A 23,426-nucleotide genomic window follows, 5' to 3' on the forward strand; every position below is an offset into this window, starting at 1 on the left:
GCGGAGGTAAAGTGCCATTCTCACAACATCATATCAAGGGTACATTATCAACATGAATTACCACTGATGATGTTAATCTTCTGTACTTTTACCCCCTTTCCATACTGTATCTTTGGAAGAAAGTCACTGCACACAGTGTAGGGAGTTATGCTATACCTCCTCAAGGGGGCAGTATCCACATACATTTTTTAAAAATTCTAATGTATAGGAATTTGTCTCTTCTCCCCACTTATCTGTTTATTCAATCATTTATATTAGTATGGACTTGCATTAGTCTACTAGGGCTGCCATAATAAAATACCATAGACTGGGTGGCTTCAATAATAGAAATTAATTTTCTTGCTGTTCTAGAGGCTGGAACTCTAAGATCAAGGTAATAGTAGGGTTGGTTCCTGATGAGACTTCTCTCCTCAGTTTGCAGATGGCTGCCTTCTCACCATATCCTCACTGTGCACATGCCAAGAGAGAAAGATTTCTGGTGTCTCTTCCTCCTAAAACGGCACTAGTCCTTCGGGATTAGGACCCCACCCTTATGACCTCATTTAGCCTTATTTACTTCCTTAAAGGCCCTATTTCCAAATATAGTATCATTGGGGGTTAGGGCTTCAGCAAATAATTTTTTTGGGGGGGGAGGATACAATTCAGCCCATAACAGGGCTCATAATTATTTATTTTAGACTTTGGGTTATAATCCAAGACTATATTATTTATTTTGCTCTTCAAGTAGCCTGTGGGAGCTCTTTCAGTTGACTCTTGTGTCCCCTTGACATATCCCATCAGTTTGGTTTTTGAGCACTTCCTTATTTTCTGTGCTACAAGATACCCCACGTTAATCTTGTATATTATGTGCTCCAGCCTTAGAATCAGCTGTTTTTCCAAAGGACCTGAATTCCTTCTATTGGACAATATGGTATTAGAAACCCAGATCTGGTTCCTGGGTTTGCTTGTTGCTATTGAGTGCTGTTGCCTCTAGGCCCTCTCAGCAATAGCAGTTCTTTTAGTGCTTTTTATGTTGGCTTTTCAAGGAGTCTGATATAGTGTCTTGTTCCAAATCTAAAAAAGAGAAATAGGTTGATAGAAAAGGTAAGTTCTTGGGAATCAGAGAGAAATCTTATCATCAGGTTTCACCACTTACCAGACAAGTCGCCTCCTGCAAGTTACTTAACCCCATAAAGTTTAGGTTTCCTTATTTTTAACATGGAATATTTAAAAATATGTTAAAAGAGATTATGTACATAAAGGGCAAAGCAAACCATAAAGCTCATGACCAATAAATATTAGTTACCCCTTATCATGTCATGGGCCACCTATTATGTCTGCAATTTGGACTTTTGAGCAAGACATAATTGCTCAAAAACTACTTTGGTATGTAGTTTTCTCCACATGCAAAATCCAATGCAAGAATAAGTTGACTTATTTATGAAGATTCTGTCCTGTATTTCAAACTAGCTATTGGACAACTCTAAATGGGTATATAGATATTACTTCAAATTTGAAATATTTTAAGCTAAATTCTTTTCCCTAAACTGAGTCCCACATTGGATTTGTTTTTTTTTTTTTGTCTGTGCCATGTGGCTGGTGGGATCTTAGTTGCCCAACTAGGGATTCAACCCGCCCCCATGGCAGTGAAAGCTCCAAGTCCTAACCACTGGACCATCAGGGAATTCCCCCAACATTAGATTTTTTACATTTCTAAAAGGAGTAGTACCATAGTTCATCCTAATTATCCAGATTCAAACTCTGATAATACCAGACTAGATATTTCAGACTAACCCTCCTGCTAAGTATAATTTTAAAATATTGACAAAGCAGACAGAGAAAGAAAAATACCATATTGCTTATATGTGGAATCTAAAAAAAAAATGGTACAAATGAATCAATCTATTTAAAGAACAGAAATAGAGTCACAGATATACAAAACAAACTTATGGTTACCAAGGGGGAAAGAGAGGGGCATAAACTGGGAGATTGAGATTGATACATACACACTACTATATATAAAATAGATAACTAATAAGAACCTACTGTATAGCATAGGGAACTCTATTCAATACTCTGTAATGACCTATATGGGAATAGGTTCACTTTGCTGTACAGCAGAAACTAACACAACATTGTAAATCAACTATACTCCAATAAAAATTAATTAAAAAATTTTTTAATGAAATAAAATAAAATATTGACAAAGTACTTTTTCAATAGTCTTAAAGACATAGGAGCATTTATAAGTCATTAAAGAACTGTCAAGCCAGTGTCCAACAGAAGAAGGAAATTCAGAGAGGGTAGCCAATATCTGGAGCCATTTTGCCCTAGAAGAATTTTCTATTCCTCTAATGAAATGGAATACTGAGAGGCTGGGGTGGATAGGACTTACGGGACGAAGGGAACAAAAATCGTAATCCATGGTCATGCAAAGAGGTTGTTCAATGGCAAATACTCCATATTTAGTGTTGGGACTCTAAAAGTCTATACTCTAAGGAGGAATTGGAAATAGATTGGCCCTCCCAGGGACTGAAGCTCAGCTTCAAGTCATCTCAATCCCTGAAAATTAATTAGAATGAGTGAGTGGTATGATTGCTCATAGTCGCCTGCCGAAAATGAGTGTTAAATTCTATTTGAATGAAGAGGACATCATTGCAGGGCTCAAGTTACTTGTGTAGTTTTTCATATATGATATCTGGCATTTAATTTTTTTAATATGTTCTTATTTGAAAGGCACCCAAGTAAACAAGATAATGTGATCAAAACACAAGAGAAACAACAGATGATATAAATAAACTCCTCCCCCATAATTCACATAATGAAGTTAACAGACACAATCTTTAAAATAACTCCAAAAATGTTTAATAAAACAAAAACCAAGATTGAGATCTTTGACAGAGAACTGGAAACTATGAAAAGAAAATAACCTATGGCAAATCTTTAACTTAAGGGTACACTAACCAAATTTTAGAATTTGATGGATCAATTTAGTAGCAGATTAGTCACAATTATAGAGCTAATCAGTGAACTGGTAGATAAATCACAAGAAATTATTAAGATGAAACATGTAGAACTAAACAGATGGAAAATATCAACATAAAATAACAATAGAGGCTCTACTGTGAGAAGGTCAAACATACACCAATTGGAGTCTCGAAAGAAGATGAGACAGTGGGAAAGAAGGAATACTTGAAGAGATAATAACTGAGAATTTTTTTAAAGATGAAAGATATTAACCCACAGGTTCAAGAAGTTCTATACCTCGTGAAGTATAAGTAAAAAGAAAATCACAACTACACACATATTAAAAGCACTAAAACAAAAACTTTTCACTACCCATCCCCACTGCATTGCAGCATCCTGATTCTGACCTTTCCTTTTTCACAAGTAGACTAATATATTTATGTAACTACTATTCTCTATTTCTCCCTCATTTACAAAGCTCTCAAATTAATATTCCTCAAACATCATTTCTTATCCAGAAAATGCTCAGAATTATTTGGTAACCTCTCTACAACCTGATATTGCCCAAAGGAGTGTTAATTGAGAAGGATCAACTAAGACAGCAGGACACAGTGAGCACCTGAGGTCCCCGGTGAAGGGCAGGCACATGTGGATAATTGAAAGGAAAGATTACATAATTCCATGAGTAATCCATAAGCAATCAGAAGTGTAAGTAATAATAATGACTAACACTCATAATGCTTTTCATATGGACCCTCATAGGTTGATGTATTTTAACTCATTTAGTCCTCACAACTCCATATGATATACTGTTAGTATCTTCATTTTACAGTTGGGGAAACAGAGATGGTAAGTAACTTGCCCATGGTCACACAGCTAAGCGGCAAAGCTGAGCTATGGACCCAGATATCTGGCTCCAGAACCCATGTTCTTAATACCTACTGTCTCTGCACGTATGAGCAGCAATGGTTTCTAAACAGAATCATAGTAGGACTGAGCTGACAGCAAGGATTAGAGTTCAGTAGAGAAATGTTAACTGTGTTTAGAGCTAACCTCTCACCTCCCAAGAGTGAGATTCACGTGAATGAGATCACACTGTGACTAAGGGCTAGACAGCAATCTTAACATCACTATAAAAATAACTAAGTTTTAGAGCCCTTCTCTCCCTGGGATTACCATTATTTCCACGATTTGGTATGAAAATACGTAGTGGCACAGGTTTTTCAGGGATTTCATAGGAAGTCACTCTAACATCTACATTGAACAAGTCCTCCTCGCAAACCAGTTGAAAAATGGCTAAACTTAATCCATTTGGTTTAGTTTTCTCCTTCCAGAAATGCTACTTGGCATCTTTCTTTTTCTTTTATGAGAGTGTTTTAACTTTCATCTGCTGGTTTTAATTTAACCCGTCATATTTCTATTTTTGTGTGTGTGTGCCCAGAGGCCTCTGGAAAAAGGACACATTTTGTAATAAGTCAAAACGATAAAAACCAGAAAGGTCAACTTAAGTCAATTAGTCACTTTTCAAGCAATCTAAGTAGAAGACAAAAAATTCACTTCCAGCCTTCAAATTGTTCTCTCAAAGACTGCTAACCCTAAAGACACAGATGTAGGGAATGGACTTGAGGACATGGGGAGGGGAGGGGTAAGCTGGGATGAAGTGAGAGCGTGGCATGGACATACATACACTACCAAATGTAAAACAGATAGCTCGTGGGAAGCAGCCGCACAGCACAGGGAGATCAGCTCGGTGCTTTGTGACCCCCTAGAGGGGTGGGATGGGGAGGGTGGGAGGGAGGGAGACGCAAGAGGGAGGGGATATGGGGATATATGTATAGGTATAGCTGATTCACTTTGTTATAAAGCAGAAACTAACACACCGCTGTAAAGCAATTATACTCCAATAAAGATGTTAAAAAAAAAAAAAAAAAAAAGACTGCTAACCCTGGAAACAGACTAGGGCATTCCTGCACAGAGAGAATTCAAGTGATCAAGGTCATGGGTACAGATAACTTAACTGTCCTGGTAAGCAGGAAGCCTTTGTATGTAAGTTACACAGATGCCAAAATGCACAGATACCATAGGAGGCATATGGCATTCTATAGGGGCTCTAAACGTCCTAACTGGGTTCCACGTCTTAGCACAGATGAATTCTGCTAAGATTGAACTTTCCTAAGTCAGGGGCCCCAAGGGACCCCAAGCCATAGGGTCCCTTGTTTTCCAGATCGGAGAGAGAAGAGTAACAACCACATCTTCTTTTAAAGTTGTATCATTAGCAGTCCATTTTATTCTTTGGTTGATCATGTGGCCATGTTCTTTGAAGGAAAATGCTCTCCTAAAATCTCCCCACACCCATTCTTCTCTAACCACACCCTGTTAGTTTTGCCCCTGGCACTTATCCACTTAATTGTATTCTTATCAGGTTGCTATCTCCTCACTGCATCATAAGCTCCAGGAAGGGAAGAACTATATCTCTCTTAAATTCACAAGTGTATCTCCAGGGCTGGCTCAGCACCTAAGACATAGTTGGTGCTCATATTTGTTGATGGGATAAAGAGAAGGAGTAAACAAATAACAAAGTTAGGTAGGCCAGTGAGATCGAGTAGAATAGAGTCCTCGCACGAGTGACATGGAAATCTGGTTTGATTGATAGCTAGCTGGGAAAATATGAAATACTGTTTTTCTGGGCAAATTCTTCCCTTCCCTCCCTCCTCCCTTCTTTCCTTCCTTCTCTCCTTTATGTCTCTCTTCTTTTTCCCTTTTTCCCTGATTTGCAAAGCTACCACAAGGAAATAAAGATGGTGGTAAACGTGAGAGAGACCAACTCAAATCTGGGAACTTTGTAATGAAAAGGTCATCTAAATTGTGAGCCTACATCATTTTTTCACAAGAAAATCTCACACGCTTTAATAGGGTCACAGACACTAGGGGGCAGTCCTAGACACCCTCCTAGCATCTTCCCACCGTGGAATAAACACAGCAACCTAGTTTGGGGTTTAAAACACACTCAGAGGGCTTCCTTGGTGGCACAGTGGTTAAGAATCCACCTGCCAGTGCAGGGGACATGGGTTCAAGCCCTGGTCCAGGAAGATCCCACATGCCGCGGAGCAACTAAGCCCGTGTGTCACAACTACAGAGCCTGCGCTCTAGAGCCTGCAAGCCACAACTACTGAGCCCGCGTGCCACAACTACTGAGCCCACGTGCCACAACTACTGAAGCCCGCGCGCCTAGAGCCCGTGCTCCGCAGCAAGAGAAGCCACCGCAATGAGAAGCCCACTCACCGCAACTAGAGAAAGCCTGGGCGCAGCAACGAAGACCCAACAGAGCCAAAAATAAATAAATAAATAGAATAATTTTTTTAAAAAAGAAAACACACTCAGCTCACCAATCAGATGCTCCAGGCTTCATCTCCTCCCATAAGTGGAGGACTCCTCCGTGACTTCTCCACCTATTTGTAGGAGACCTTTGGTGTCTCGCCGGAGTCCTTCAGCATCCTCCAAGGGCTGAATGAAGAGTTTGACTGCTTCAGAAGGCCACAGCTGCTGTCTCCCCCTGGAACCCACAACCATTTACCCTTATCCTGGGTCCACAGAGATGCCTGCAGGCTTGTGTTCACAAAAGCTTCTGCTTTCAAGTCCTGGTGCAATGGGGTGAATGTTTGTGTCCAGCCTGCCCCCCTCCCCCATGCATATGTTGAAATCCCAACCCCCAACGTGATAGTATTGGGGGGTGAGACCTTTGGGAGGTCATGAGGGTGGAGCCCCATGATGGAATTAGCGCCTTATAAAGGGAACCCCAGAGGACTTTCTCACCCCCTTTCTGCCACCTGAGAATACAATGAGAAGTGGGGAACCTGGAGAGGGCTCTCATGAGAACCCAGTCGCGCTGGCACCTTGACCTTGGACTTCCGGTCTCCAGAACTGTGAGAAATAAATTTCTGTTTTTTATAAGCCGTCCAGTCTATGGTATTTAGTTTACGGCTGCCTGAATGAATTAAGATGCCTGGCACGTGCACAGGTGGGGAGAATGCCTCACTCCTCATTTTAAGTGACTCTCTTTCCCCAGGACCAGAGTGTTGGGGCCCTGAACCCTAACACCTTATTGAAATTTAACAATAATAAAGCCCCTCGAATATATTCCCACAGCCTCCTTTGGCACTGGACTCAAACATAAGCTTTTGGGGAACTGCACACCTCCCGACTGCCAGACTCCAAATTTACAACTAAGATGTGAGTTTTTTCCCATGGAAGTTTGCTTTAGTCACTGCGGCCAATCCTTCAGACGTGTGTAGGTTTTTCAAGATTCTGGAGTGAACTGGCCCTAAGTAAAACCTGTAAATCAAGGTCTTGCGTATAAGCTCAGCTGCCTGGGGTCTTTGACTCTCAGGAAGATTTATCCCCAGATGTCAAGGCTCTGGAAGAACATCATTGGCCTCAGTTACCTTCCTTTTTTAGAGAAAGAATTGTTTTATTTATTTTTATTTTTGTTTAAAGCAGAGTTGTATTTAAAAGGCTCATGCTAAAAAGAGATCAAGCCAGAGTCTGGTGGGAATTTTCCTTCAGCTAAACCAACTGCCGGCTGTGCCTGAACATCTGCCAGCACGGGGGCCACTGCTGCAGCACTTTTAACTTAAAAGTGGCTAATAAAATCATGAAGGGAAATCATAAAAGAGAATTACAAACAGAATTATCAAAAAGAAAAAAAAAAGATGTTACTATAATGAGATTCATCCTCCAGGGACCAGAAATAGAAAATTTGCAGACATAAGCGTATGCTAGCAAGGACACTTGACAGATTTAAAAGTTGTTTGCCCAAAGTAAGTTTAATTGACCAGTGTTTACTAATCAGTGGTTTCTAATATTGCAGAAACTCTGAGTCCAGCTGGGCAAAAAAAAGGAAAAAAATAATCAAACCCAAAACAAAGAAACAAACCAAAAAACCCCTGAGATCACCTCAGTTACCCAAAATACAAGAAGAGATTGAAAAACTACCTTCCATTTGTGGTGCATTCATTTTTAAAGCTGATGGAATCTTCAAGAACACATTGTTTTTACATTGGCTTATTTTGTAAATGGTTTAACATATTGAAATTGTGGTTGTATTAATGAAATAATCAGATCGGGACTCCCCTAGCTCTTGACTTGGAGGCAGGATCACTTTTTATCACATAAAGAAACAGATTTAAACATAGTGGGGAGGGACTTCCCCAGTGGTCCAGTGGTAGAGACTCTGCCTGCCAAGGCAGGAGACGCAGGTTTGATCCCTGGTCGGGGAACTAAGATCCTACATGCCACGGGGCACCGAAGCCCATACACCACAACTACTGAGCCCACGTGCTGCAAACTACAGAGCCCACGTGCCCTGGAGCCCTCACACCACAACTAGAGAGAAGCCCCAGCGCTGCAACGAAGACCCGACACAGCCAAAAAAATTAAGAAAATAAATAAGTTAAAGAAATAAATGTTTTAAAAAATTGTTAAAAAATAAAATAAACAGTGGGGAATAGTAATTGGTTATTAAGTTACAAACGTTTTTGGTCTTCTGTTAAAAAGCATATGCACTAATGGTTAAATGTTACAACATCTCTATTTTTAAGTACTCCGTACATGGCTACAACCCAGAGAGCATTTTTTTTTTTTCCTAGGGTACTCTTTACTTATTTATTTTTGGAACGTTTGGGCCAAATCTGTTCCATCTTTGACCTTTGGGTTCTTTTCTTTTCTGTTTAGGGAAACAACTATGTATACCTTTCTCAGTATTAAATATACACACGTACTCACATGCATGACAAACACTTCCCAGACTTGCTTTTCTGACAAATAAATCAGTGCTAGTAGATCTTTAAAATGTCAAACTTCTCATTCAGCATAAGACCTGTCACTGTCCATGTGTTTCTCTGACGGTACCCCAGATTTTACTGATTGGCATTGTTCCCAAGTGTCAGCATAGCGCAAATGTGCAAGACACCTATGCGGACCTACTCTGTCCCTGTAATTATTGCAGATGTTTTTTTTTTCTGGCTTCTTGGAAGATTTACTACTCTCCCAGGCTCTTGGTCTCCCAGGGAGGCCAAAGAGCTTCAAGTAAGTTTGCTTTCCCTCCACTCTGTGAATACCAAGGTACCACCAAACCCTTTTCTGAGACCTCTTAACACACTGCTACGTTATGCCACGTCTCAGTCATGACTCATGGGCATATGCTCAAAAGGCCAGCCCAGAAGAGCCTGCTACTTTAGAAAGGTGACTTCTCATTATTGCCATAACTTACAAAAACATACTTATAGGCCTAATAGTATGAGGAACTGTTTTTGGCATCTGCCGGTCCTGGGTTCAAACCACACCACTTACTTGCTCTGTGACTTTGTATATGCTTGTACCTCTCTGAACCCTAATGCCCTCATCTGTACAGTGGAAAGTGACACTATTAAGAATAGAGGCTTGTTGTATAAATCAAGAACAAGTGTGTTTTAGAAGAAACGGACAACTATATGTATCCAATTATGTGGCAATAAGTAGAATTTTCTTTCCTGGCCTACCCCTATCTTGAATTAAAAATAAGGAACATGCTAGAAATATCAAAAAGCGAGACAGTAGCAAAAGGGGATACCCTGGTGATGTGCTGATTTATACAAATCAAAGCATTTTATACGATTGAGCTACTTCTGTCTGGTAAGTTGGTATGTGGACCAAGTGTACATCTAGGAATACGCTATTACCTTCTTTTTGTTTTTAATTGCACTTTATTAATTTAAACAAATGGAGATAATGATTTCTTATGTTATCTTTGTAAATCTTTTGAAACATGCCCTCATAAAGACTTGAGAAAAGGCTGGATTTTTTTAACTCAAAATACTTTAAAAAAAATAATTTTTATTGGAGTATCGTTGCTTTACAATAGTGTGTTAGTTTATACTGTACAGCAAAGTGAATCAGCTAGAGATATACATAGATCCCCTCTGTTTTGGATTTCCTTCGCATTTAGGTCACCACAGAGCACTGAGCAGAGTTCCCTGTGCTATACAGTAGGTTCTCATTAGTTATATGTTTTATACATAGTATCAAGAGTGTATATATGTCAATCCCAATCTCCGAATTCATCACCCCCCCATTACTTTCTACCTATTTAGGTGTTCCATTTCAACATAAGACTTGCCTGCAATGTGATGAATTTACACATTTCAGCATGCAGTCTCAGGAAATGATGGAGTTGAGGTTATTTCCCAGTCTCAAGGTCTCGCACAGCTCTGAATATGCCCATGTGTATGTTGCATGTGAATTACCCATTGAAATTTACTCTAGGGAACATCACTTTTAGGAACAATAGTAACCTGACCCAGGGTAGCGGACTTTGTATCCAACACAAGTGGACTTTTGGACTGAGAAAAATGTTTTCTACCCTCTGCTTTTAAGTCCTTGTCTGGGAAAGGACTATCCAGTTAGGAAATGATCCAGATGTGATGATTTGCTACATAATCTTCTGCTGGCTTATTAATTTTTAGCATTTTTACAGGGATGAGACGAGCAAAGATGAAAATGTAAAATTTAACTCAGTCTCTGCCAAGTGGATTCTAATGTAAGAGATAGAGTCTAGCTTTTCAACGGGAGCCGAGATTTTCCGTGGATGGACTCCTACATCTGCACCACCAGCCTAGACCGCTGCTCTGAATCACAGTTTACGCTTCCAGCTTCTTGGGGATCCCATGCTAGTAACAGACTCAACAGGTCCAGCATGTAACTCACCATCCACCTCCCATTATGCTCTCCTTTGCCCATTGCTACTGTTTGTGATTCTCCTCTTCTTAGTCGATACCTGCACACTCACCTTGGGCTCTCCTTCACTTTCCCTCTGCCGTCAGTCTTCTGGCCCTTTTCCTGCTAGTTAACCCCGTGGGCTTCCTTTCCCTTCCATCTGTTAATCATGTCGAAGTCCTCATCGGCCAGTGCATTTGGGCAACAGCTGCTTTGCTTTCTCTTCCTTCTAACGACCGACCCCCTTCCCCCAACACACACACACACACATCCTCCACTAAACCTCTGGAATCCCCGTGGGCACGTCATGCCTTTGCTGTAGAACCGGCTCCCTTTTTGCCTCAATAAATGTTCTTGTCCTTAAGATCCTTTCTCAGGACGTCCATCCCTATCTCCCACTGCTCTCCAACCCACACTTTTATGCTAATCCCTTGCACAACCATTTCACCCCAGCCTTTCTGTCTTTAATACCTTCCCTCAGTCACTCCGCCCACAATGTCCAAAGCCAAGCCTCATATTCAATTTTCTGTTGAAATCTACCAACACATCTCCTTAAAATACTGTAGACCCTACACACCTCTCCCGTCTCTATACCTATATACCCCCAGCGCCACCCTGTTTAACGCTTAATAGCTCTCTTTCCCCATCAGTCCTGTTTCCCTGGAAGACCACATGTTACGTAAGGGCTTCTACATCACGGTTCTCCTCTGCCTTCTCCCCTACTCATCCCTCACTCCCTACCCCAAGCAGAAGACACGGAAAGAGAGCAGTAACACCGGTGGTGGATTGGAACTGAAGTTTGAACTCCTGCTGATCCAACCTACACCCTCGACCCCTGCTGGGGGTAAACTGGAAATTCCGACATTCCCAACTTTGCCAGTAAGACCGGCATCACATCACACGGGGTCGAGGACATGTAGGGCCGGGTCATTTGACGTGCGCCACGTGCCTTTGAGAAAGACCTAAATAAAATCTCCAGGATTGCTCTGTTTATCAGTTACCTCGGCAGGGAGGTCGGGTAGAGGTGGGGAAGGAGAGGACTGTTGGATTTAAACTTTCATTCTCAGTCACAGACGAACAAACGCACATCGACCCTGAAAGGGTCTTCAGGCCGCAGAGGTGATGCAAAGATCCCGGCCTCGTCCCTCGTGCTGGGGTGCGCTTTCACAGTCTTCCATTTGGGAGACACTGGAGTAAACCCTCGCCCCATGCGGCGGGGGCCAGGGGAGGGGGGAGATCGGCTTCCAAAAGCCATGGCTTGACTTGGCCTGTGTGAGGCTCAGATCGTTCTTTTTTTTTTTTTTTTTAAACATCTTTATTGGAGTATAATTGCTTTACAATGGTGTGTTAGTTTCTCTCTTTTTTTAACATCTCTATTGGAGTATAATTGCTTTACAATGGTGTGTTAGTTTTTATTTTTTTAACATCTTTATTGGAGTATAGCTGCTTTACAATGGCGTGTTAGTTTCTGCTGTACAACAAAGTGAATCAGCTGTACACATACATACGTCAGGTCGTTCTTGAGATGCAGAAAGCCGGGCGGCCGAAACAGGCGCCGGCCGCCGGCGGGGCCGAGGGCGGCCGGGGAGTCGCGGAGCCCGGCCCGCAGTGCGCCGACGCGCCGCTAGGGGGCGCCCCGACCGCGCCGCGGCCCCTCCCGCCGCCGGAGGAGGGCTCGGCTCCCCTCCGCCAGTCCCCCGAGCCGCGGGACCGGGCGGCCGGCAGACCGCAGGGCGCGCGCGGCGGAGCGCCCGGGGCCGTCACCGCGGACGCGCCGCGCGCACCGACGCGGGCCGCGGGCATCGGGGCCCGCCAGCCGCCACGCCCGCCGTGCCCCGGCCGGGGTCTTCGGCTCCCGCCGCCCGCGGAGCACCGGCCGGGCGGAGGGCGATGTCCGCCCGGGCCCGCCGCGGTCCCCGGGGCAACCGGGCGCCGCCCCTCGCGCCCCTCTGCTGTTTCTCGGCCGCGCTGGCGGTGCTGTGGTCGCCCGCCTCGCGGGCGTTCAACTTGGACGTGGACCGGCTCACGGTGTACGGCGGCCCCGAGGGCAGCTACTTCGGCTACGCGGTGGACTTCCACGTACCTGCCGCTCGCACGTAAGTCTCCCCGCGCGCGCGGGCGCGCCCCGCCCCGCCCCGGGTCCCTGGCCCTCGGCCGGGGGACCCGACGGCAGGCGGTCCTGAGAGCCCCTCGCGCTGCCCGCTGGGGGTCCCGTCCGGCTCCCCGCCGCCAGCCTCTGCTGTCGCCTCGCGCGCTGGATGTGCCTTGTGAGCTCCGAGCCAGGGGCACGCCGCTTGCCTGGAATCCGAAGGTCCCGGGGAGGTCCCGAGACAAAGACTTCAGCGTCGTACAGAGGGGAGCGCGGGACCGGGCGGACTCAAGCCGGTGGAAACCGCGACCGCAGCACGCTCTGTTTACACGTAGCCCGTACCCGCTGCGGGTCTGGGCGCAAGCGCTGGCTGCCACGAGCAGCTGGGCTCTGTCCCTGGCTATTCGCCCCCCGCCCCCGCCCGCCCCTCGGCCCTCAACTCACGATATACACAGCTCCACCGACAGAAGAATTAGGACTGTTTGCACCCTCTTCCAAACCAGGTTGCAGACGCCCATAGGTTTCCGCGAGGAAATCAGGTTTGACAGTCGGTCTCCATCCTAAACACGATTCTGCCCTTGACCCCGACCCTGGTCTCGGTGGGCAGGCTGCTCCAGAGACTGCGTCGCCTGCGCTCACGTTTACGATTCCCGAGGAGTAATTCCTCTCCAACCCTTTTTCGCAGAGCGAGTGTCTTGGTGGGAGCGCCCAAAGCCAACACCAGCCAGCCGGACATCGTGGAAGGAGGAGCCGTCTACTACTGTCCTTGGCCCGCCGAGGGGTCCGTGCAGTGCAGGCAGATACCGTTCGACAACACCAGTAAGTGATACTTGTCCTTCTCAACTGTGGGTCCTGGTTTCAAAGAGCCACAGCCATCCTGGAGTCAACTGTCCGCTTTCTTTGTGCTCATGTGGCCTGTCTGATGGATGGGTCTGTGTTGTGGGCAGCGCAGGTCCCGAGAGAAATCAGCTTTTGAAAGCCGGAGTGAAGGGGAGGAAAATGTGGAGTGCACCCCAGAGGGGAAACGGTAGTTTGAGCGTGGGTATCTGGGCGCATCCTGGTAACTTCTGTTCCCTTACTCTTCCGAGATAAGCATTTTCAGGGGAAGTGGATGGTTTGGAGAAAGGCAGATGTTATACCCTAACCTTGATTCCGGAGAGAATTTGGTTACTTCCCAAGGACAAATCTGGGAAAAGACAGATCCTTAGCATTAACAGTGCCCAAGCTCCGGAGGCAAGGGTCAGCGGCTGCAGACCCAGACGTCACTCCATGTTGCTGTTTAATTCTTTACAGAAAGAGAGAATTTTCTTTCAAAATATTGGACATTGGATGCAAACTAGTACAGGCAGAGTGTGGATGGATTACATTCATTTCCAAAATCCCTGGACAGATGTTTCTTATTTAATTAAAGGGAAAATACATTTTAAACAATTCAGGCTGTTTATGTTTCCTCTGGTGTTTGCTCCTTGCGTCTTGAGAAAACAATTTAAACTTAATGCTTTCAAAAACGTTAACACTGAATGTTTTAATTTGTACCTCCAGAACTTTATGAATTCAAAAGGTATACACTATCAGAAAGCAAATACCTCTTTTCAGAAAAATGTGAATGTGTCAACTCAAATAGTGTTCTTTGATGAACAATGAATTAAAATACCTTTTGCACCACACAGCTATTTTATGACATGTTCTTCATTATTGTTACATTAGTATGCATTTAGAATTTATGTAGAACATCAGTTTTCACAGAATTTTGATGAAATTGGATGGGTGGTATTTACCTGTTACTTTAACTGATTTGCAGTTTTTATTTTAAAGGAGAAAATAGTTTCAATTCTAAGTATATGGAATCATTTCAAAGAAAAAAATCCTATGCAAGCATTAGCTTGAATTATGACCAAATTAGGAAATATTTTATGAAAACACTTTAAAATTATCTTTTTCATATGTGTCTATATATGGTCACAATAGCTCATTTACCATTTTATTGACTAATTCAGTTATTGCATACCAATTTTTATAAACTTTTGAAGTCTAACTATTAGAAACTGGAAAAATTAAACCACTTGATATTAATTTGTGAAAGAAATCTTTCAATTAGTTGTTGAATCAGGACTTTAGATGCTTCTAATTACTGAGCTCTAGCTTGAGAATAAATTTCCTAAATCAGAACAATTAAGCATAGAGTTAAAGGTATTTTACTAGTCCACGTCAAAATCGTTTGTATTTTAAAAAGTATTTTAAATGTAAGCCTTGATAAATAAAAACATAAATTGTTGGCATATTTGAATTTAAGCTAAGGGAAATTAGCATTTGCATTTTGAGACATTTGATGTACTTTTACCAACAGTCAATCTATAGTCATGGACATGAATTTAATAACTTTCTAGAATATTCCCATAACACATCAACATATCAAATCAGGATCTGGTTAGTATATTTTCTCTTTGATAAGGAAGAATCAATATCTTATCCAGATGAGATAAGTCACACCTGAATACCTTTCTAAGTACTAATCCCAGTAGATGTCACCGTGCAACAAATGAAAACCAGAGAATACAGACATCAATATGAATTATTGAAAACTGACCACTCCCAACCAAAAATTTCCAATGTTAAATTACAATAGGCAGCATTTCCCAAAAGTTCATTCTAAAGCAACTGTTTGGAGCTTTGAATTCAGTTTCCCATAGAGAACTAATGATGAAAGATCGTGCTTTGGTTTCCAGAATAACCCATAGGAATGCACTTAACTCTTACTGTAGCTGAATTATATTTGCAATGAAACAGTAGGAGACAAACTAGTACAGTTTTGGCGATTAAATAAATAGGAAAATAATGAGTGTTGAGAAAAATTCAGTGTTCCTTGGAGAAAGAGGGGGGTAGATGGCACCTTCTGCACAGGTTCTCAGGAAGACATCTGGATATCGCAAAGGGCTTTCGAGATTAATGCTGCTGGTTCTACAACTATGTCTTATTTTAACCCTAAATGGATGGGTTTGTTTGTTTGTTTTTCTTTTTTTTCTCTTTTTTTTGGCCTTGCCTCACGGCATGCGGGATCGGATCTTAGTTCCCCGATCAGGGATCGAACCCATGCCCCCTGCAGTGGAAGCGCGGAGTCCTAACCCCTGGACCACCAGGGAATTCCCTGGGGTTTTTTTCTTGAGCGATGCATTCATCCTACTATTTTATACTTGCAACCATAATCGCCGTAACTTGAGGGTTCATTAAGTGGAACAAAGTGAGGGAAACAGGGAGGGAGATAGATGTTTCTGAAATAATTGAGCAAGAAATGAAAAAAAAAAAAGCAAGGCATAGGAGGCCACACAACATTTGTAAGAAATGAATGGTCTATGATGGAATGAACAAAGCAGTGAACAGTGAAAGCCTGGGGGAGTTTCAGAGAGAAGATAAGAATGACTGAGAAAAGAAAGTTCCCCATTTAGCCATCAGGGGGTACTGTGGGCCCAGGAACCTTGGCTGCTACTGGGAATGGCCTGAGAATGGGTGGGGGAATAGGAATCAGAGGACTGTGGCTCAGGGGTTTGCTACTGAGTGAGGGCCAGCACACTACGTACACATCATTTCTACCAAAGACCTTATCCATGAGCCACAAGACTGGAATTGCCAGTGAATGCCGTTTGCTGCAAAGCTGTGAAAGGAAGGGAGGGACGGCAGGAGCCTGTAGAGCTATTTCCAGTTCAAGTGTCGGTTCTGTGAGCAGAATATGATCTTGGAACCAAAGACGAAAGGCAGAAACAGAGGCATTCTGACTCTGGGTGTTGCAGTCAATGCTACCAGATGCACTGCATTTATTCATCACCTACTATGTACCAGTCACTTATACACATTATTTCTAATCCATACAACAAAATGACCATGTGAAACCCATTTTATGAGTAAGGCAACAGACATCAAAGGTGTTTAAAAGATACATCCAAGACCACACAATAGTAAACAGTAGATGCCGGGCTGGTCGTAACAGACTGCAAACTCAAGGTTGGATCCCATGGAGCTGAGGCACTGCTCACCTTCCCTCCCCCTCCTCCACTTCCCCACCCCAAGGTTACCTTCACAGGTTCCAGTTAAAATGATCCTCCAGAGAAGACCTGAAAGGGGAAAGCAGTTTGGGTAGGAGGGTGTGGAAACCAGAGGTCATAGAGACAGCCTTTGTCTTGGTGGGAACGATGCGTTGTATATGCCCCCTCAGCTGCCTCTTGTCCTGCCCTCTGCCCATGGGCAGCAACGTGCAGGTTTCCCCCAGAGAGGAAGAAAATTTCTCTGCTTGACAAAGTAGGGGCTCTGAGTGCTGGACACCCGCAAACTGAGATGCACATAGTAGAGTGTGATGCCTCGGGCATCAGTATAGATCACATTACAAATATACCTTTGTACAGTGAACCATGACTGTCTCCGCCTTCCACCCTGTCTGCTTTTACTATGACATCTGAATTCGAGACATTCTAAGTAAATTTGACCTTTTAATGATGTTGTTTCAACTTGTTCAGGCCCCGGGGGTGTCTATAATTAATGCTCGCTGTGGTAACCTACTAAACTCTCTCAGCCTACACACTGGGGGAGACCGGCCTATGATTTAGTCCCTGAATCTGGTTGTGATCTTGAACCTTAGTTTATTTAAGGTCAACTGCCTTTTTTTTTTCTTTCTGCCTTTGCGTTTGAAATATTTTTCATTAAATAGTCATTTATTTTATTTTTACTTTATCCTATAGCCTGGATTTTAAAAAATTACTTACCATAAATGCAAAAATAGAGGAAGCTGGGAATTGCCTAGCACTTCAAATGTATGAATACTATTAAAATCTGTGGTCCTTTCAAGTATGAAAAAAGAAAACTTTCGGGAAGCATATGGTGGTGGGGAGGGAAAAGGGTAGATAATTTTCCTGCTCTGCACAAAATCAAGTGGCTCCAAAAATGTCCTTCTCTCAGCTCCCTCCTGGCTTCCCCTCTTACTTCACTAGAATAAAAATTCCCCCATCACCAAACTGATTTCTTCCACTTTTGCCTCTAAACTGTGCCCCACGTCTTAAATGTAAAACATCGCATCTGCCAAATTCATGCCTCTCCTTTCTATATCTACTCCAAGGTTCATTGTTTTTCTTCTTCCTACATTTTCCAAACCCACGTGTGGATTACATAAAAACTCCTAGGTTACAGCTCTCCAGCTAGAAGAAGGGTGAATGAGACAGAATGAAACAGACACTCTATCTTTGGAATGATAAGACGGCAAATTGCAACAGTGGTAACAAAAGCATAGTACACAAATATTCGATTGTTTTAAATGCTCGAATGCAACCCATTTGCAGTGAAAGATAATTGCATGTGCTAATAATGATGATAATCATCGCAGCATTAGTAATCACATAGGGTCAAATAGCTGGGAACCCTCCCAGTTAGAGACCCACTTAAAGAGTGAACAGGAAGAGGTGGGAGGTACCACTGAGATTTGGAAGTCATCAGAGAAAGACTACCAGAATTTGCCTGGCCTTAATTTAGCATCTTTGTGTTCAAAAAAGAAAGAAAAAAGAAAAACTTGAAATGGAAGACAATTTGGTTAGGGTATTTCAAAGCTCTAGAATGGTAAGATTTTTTCGGAATTGTGTTTTAGCTTGGAGCCCGGAAGCCTTTGTTGGGGGTGGAGGGGCGGGCAGGAGTCTGTTTTATTTTTCATTTCATGTCGAGTGAGCCCACAATAAGAAGCAGCTTAAAGCATCTGGCGCTGTGACTGGTACAGGGTTGTTTTTCGATAGCGCTGGGTGTGCCCTTTTTCTCATGTGAGGGTGGGGAAACAGATTGGTCACATAAGTCTTGCTTTTCTAACTTCCTCAGAAAGAAATCAGTTTTTGTTCAGGAACAAAGCAAAGGCAAATGCAGGGCAGAGCTATCCCAGTAAATGACAGAGGAGATAACACCAAGGTGATAGAACTCAGAGATAGCAGATATCTGGACTCCAGTAAGTTCAATTGAAAGTGGAAAAAAAAAAAAAAAAAAAAAGGCGGAAGGCAGCCCAAAGATAACCTGCTGCTTTTAAGAATTAATATTGCCAGAGTTAGGGTAAGTTTTGCTTCTCACACACACATGAAAAAAATACACACACACACACACACACACACACACACACACAGAGAGATTAGGGCAGAAAGTTTACTCTGCTAATTATTGATCCCGCTGAGTCATCAGGGGTGATTAAGCTGGAAGCCTTACTTATTCTAGAAGCAGTTCATGGTGGCTCCCATGACTGACAGGCTGGCCCAACAGATGCGACCAACATCCCTCAGCTTCTTGCAGTTGGCTCTAACTTTCATGTGACAAAACACAATGGCCATCGAAGTCCTGACATGAGAAGTGAAGGGGGAGCGGTCCTCACAGCTCACAGCACCGGAGGAAGCAATTAGAAAACGGAAGTCCTTGAAAGTCCAACTAGAAATGGGAAACAGATCTGCTCTGTGGCTAGTTGTGTAGAATGAGTGTTAGGCGCCTGCTGCTTAATCTGCAAAATTCTTTCAAGAAGCTGGACGTGTGTGTGATGCAACAGGCTTCCAGGCTCTTGGCAGGAAGAATCCGTGCAGCAGCTGCAGCATTCTGGGAGGAATGTAGGAAATTGTCTTGAAATTGTTCTAAAGGCAAGAAAAACGCACGGGCACATTGAAGCCGGCCAGGTGTGATGTACGAGTTCAGACTTTACCTGTTGTGTACGGAGTCCTGTATCTGTGAGTTGTGTTGATGAAGAGAATTGCTGACATTTCTAACAAGCTCAGCTAAGCAGTTCCCTGACGGACACCATCCAGATACACAAACATCGATTTCTGAGGAAGAGAGATAAAAGACTAATTATTGATCTTCTTAAAAGCGCTCACTTTAAAAATATTTAATTTTCAGAATTCCGTTCAAATACCTTTTCACATAACATTTTAGTGCATCAAGCAAGGTGTAATGAAACGCTAAAACAGATTAAAAGCAGTTTCGATTCTGGGTTACGTTATATGGGGATTTAAGGTAGATAAGCAAATCGTGATGCACGAATAAGCAATTTATACTGTAAACATTCTACCTAATACACCGGTGTTGCTCCGTTATGGACCTCAGCCAGGCAGCTCTCAGACCAGCTGGGAGGGAATGGGGCTCGTCCCCAGCCCTGCAGAAAGGCCAGCTCCTGGATCTCTGAGATTTAGACCCAAAGGTCTGCAAGTGGAGAAATTCTTCTAGATCCACAGACACTGGCCAAAGTGATCATTTACCCTTTTAATTGTTTTAGTAGAAGTAAAGCATAGATTATAAAAATAAGTCTTTATAGAAATGGTTGCCAGGCGTTAGGAGTAGGAAAGAGGGGTTGTCTCCAAAGGGGAAGACCAAGGGAATTTGGGGAGCTGATGGAACTTCCTGCATCTTGATTGTGATGATGGATCCATGATGGGATGTGTTTATCAGAATTCATTGAACTGTACATCACCAAGAGTGAATTGTACTGCGTGTAAATAAAACCAAAAAAGAAAGAAAAAACATTATGGAGCGTGGCCATTGCTATGAGCATGTGGGCTTAAACGCTAGACTACGGGAAGGTCTGATGTAATAATAGCTGGAAGTGTAAGGACACATCCCTGAAAAGCTAAGTAAGTCACCTTACTGCCCCCAAATAGGGGCAAACAATGTGTCAGATCATCAGACCTTCTATACATTGTTTAAATAAAGAATACTATATTCCGAATGTGTTTGGTAAGAAAACTGTGAATGGAAACATGTTGAATCAGAATAAATCTTTGCAACAAAGCATCATACTTAGTAATTCTCATATCCTTGCTGAAATTCAGGCATGGGACCTCTCATTGATCATCATTAAACTAAGGAGGTCTTACTTCAAACACATTATTGTAGTAATCAAAAGTAGTATAACTGCACTGCAGAGCATTAACTTATTAACATTAGGTCAGTTTTATTCTTAAGCTCTGATATTTGACATATGGCCACAGATTTGTATATGATATTGCAAAAGCTTCTGTATCAATGTGCCCTGATTTCCAGGACATGTAGAGATGAGAGAGAAGGGCACACACCATTGCTACAGGAATAGGTTTATGCAAGGACCCTACACAGCCCAGGTTACACACAGCATCTTACCCCCAGTGTACTGGGTCAGGGCCAACTCCCCCCAGCCAGGTTATGGCTCCATTTCAGATCGGTCTGTTGTCATTCCCCATGATTTGCCCACGTGCCTCTGGCATAAGCCACCCCCGCCTCTTACCATATGGTTTCCATAATACGTCATGGCACAGCTTACCTCTCAGCATCTATTATGTACACCCGTGTCCCCACTTACCCTGAGCCCATGTCCTGGTGCCTCTCTCTTAACCACCCAGAACATCTTATTTTCCAGGAACGATTTTCTGGTATTTTTCTGGCTTCTCTCTTCCTACAATTCCCGGTGGAAAATATATTTCAAAAATTAATTCTAAAGTTGCTGCAGATCCTTTTTTAGAAGAAAGGGGGCATAACACTAAAAAATAACATTTTCAAACATCCTACATATGGATGTGTCTCACGTAAATGATGGTATAGATCACACAATTGGGTATTATAGAACCATAAAAAAATGAAGCCTACCAAGAATCAGGATTAAAATAGGGAAATGCTTTTGTTTTAATATTAAGTGAGGACTTCCCTGGTGGCACAGTGGTTAAAAATCCGCCTGCCAATGCAGAGGACACGGGTTCAAGCCCTTGTCTGGGAAGATCCCACATGTCGCCGAGGAACTAAGCCCGTGCGCCACAACTACTGAGCCTGCACTCTAGAGCCCACGAGCCACAACTACTGAGCCCGTGTGCCACAACTACTGAAGCCCACACGCCTAGAGCCCGTGCTCCGCAACAAGAGAAGCCACCGCAATGAGAAGCCCACGCACCGCAACAAAGAGTAGCCCCTGCTCGCCGCAACTAGAGAAAGCCCACCGCGCAACAAAGACCCAATGCAGCCAACGATAGATAAATTTATTAAAAAAAAAAACTAAGTGAAAAACATAAAATTCAGAATTGTGTCTACAACTTGTAGAAGAGTACAAAAGGAGATATGCAACGAGAGGCTATCGGGAAATGTAATTAAAACTGTTTTTTTTCTTCTTTTTCTAGTGCATTTATTACTTATTTGTAAAAACCATGAACAGGTATTTATTTATGATCAGGAAAAATAATGATAAAATGAAACATGCAAAAATTTCTAAATGAAATTATTGAGTTCACGGAAGTGTTATGGAGATTAACAATGGAAAACCACAATTCAGGTTCTGTATTGGCTGAAAGCAATCTTAGTTGCTTCCTCTTTTGTCTTGGGTGTAGGTGGTAGAGTAGTTTAGAAATGTACTTATTTACGTATAGGTGTTTATGGTTCAAAATACTGAAGACCAAGGGTGTTTTCAATGACAGTTATAGGTGTAAAAATAAGAAGATGCAGTGTATCACCTGTTTTCATTCTAGATTGCTCCTACATCAATAGAAACATAGGCTTGGTGGTCTGACATGACAGTTTCTAGAGCCTTTTAGAATAAGAGAGATGTTTGTGGAGGCAAACTGCCTTACTGAGTCCACCAATTTAAAGGCTGATTTCATCCAGAAATGCCCTCATAGACATATCCAGAAATAATGTTTAGTCAAGTATCCAGGCATCTCATGATCCAGTCAGGTTAACACACAAAATTAACCATCACATCTTCTTTGAGACTTACAATATATAGTCTCCTTGAAAAGGCACTGAGAATTCATGAACGAAAGAAACCCGTTGGATCCATAGGATAGAATATTTTTCGACAGTCATTTCTCCTCACATTTCTTAAGCCAAAGAATGCCCAGGGATTACTGTAGTATCAAATAACCCCAAATCTCTGGCTTAAACCAACAAGGTTTATTGCTTTTTCACACTCTCTGGGTAATATGAACTGGAGAGGAGCCTCTGCTTATTCAAGTGACCCAAAGACCCAGGCTGATGGAGATTCCTTATTGACACGTGCTTTCAAGGTCACTCTAACTGGGAAGGCATGTGGCAAATTGCACAGCGTTTATTAAAACTTCCACCTGGAATTGACATTTACTACTTCTCCTCACATTTGGTAGACCAAAGCATGCCTAGGAGGTTGGTGAGGCCAACTTATTTGAATATCTAACACTTTGTGGTAGACTGGTGTATTTACGCACACCTATCAAAATTGTTTATGCACAACTTTTAAAAGAATACTAGAAAGGAAATGCAATAGAAGAGGTTGTCTTTGCAAATGCGATGAAAACAGGTTTTTCTTCTATTTCTAATGGACATATTTTTCAGGACCTTTTTAGGGGAGACCTGAAATAGCATAGTTCTTTGGGGCTATGGTCCCAATCCCCACGTTTATGGTAAGAAGTAGACACATGGCAAGGAAACGAAGGTGTTTCTATCAACAGATGTGAAGATATGGGTGAAACTCATACTGACAATCAGTTCTCAACTTGTTCCACCTGGTCTCCATTCTTTGGCACAGATATTGTCTGGGGGGACTGAGTACTCTTCATCCTTTAAGTCAGGCTCCTTGGGTGACATGTTATTAAATCATAATGTCTTTTCCCTTCAAAGCACCCTTTGGTTAACTTTAACTCATTTTTACTTACAA

At 42.7% G+C, this 23,426-nt stretch overlaps 1 protein-coding gene across 3 annotated transcripts in view; it reads left to right on the forward strand.

Moving 5' to 3' along the window:
• Positions 1 to 12,581: 12,581 nt before the first annotated feature.
• Positions 12,582 to 23,426, forward strand: part of ITGA8 (integrin subunit alpha 8) — a 182,598-nt gene continuing 171,753 nt past the window's right edge. For all 3 annotated transcript variants that reach the window (XM_024116380.2, XM_028495241.2, XM_024116382.3), the window contains exons 1-2: positions 12,582 to 12,791; positions 13,470 to 13,603. In XM_024116380.2, coding sequence (XP_023972148.1) covers positions 12,586 to 12,791; positions 13,470 to 13,603 — 340 coding nt within the window. In that variant the 5' untranslated portion in view covers positions 12,582 to 12,585. The remainder of the gene's footprint in view (positions 12,792 to 13,469; positions 13,604 to 23,426) is intronic.

This window comes from Physeter macrocephalus, chromosome 11 (assembly GCF_002837175.3).
Source record: "Physeter macrocephalus isolate SW-GA chromosome 11, ASM283717v5, whole genome shotgun sequence".
Classification (NCBI taxonomy): domain Eukaryota; kingdom Metazoa; phylum Chordata; class Mammalia; order Artiodactyla; family Physeteridae; genus Physeter; species Physeter macrocephalus.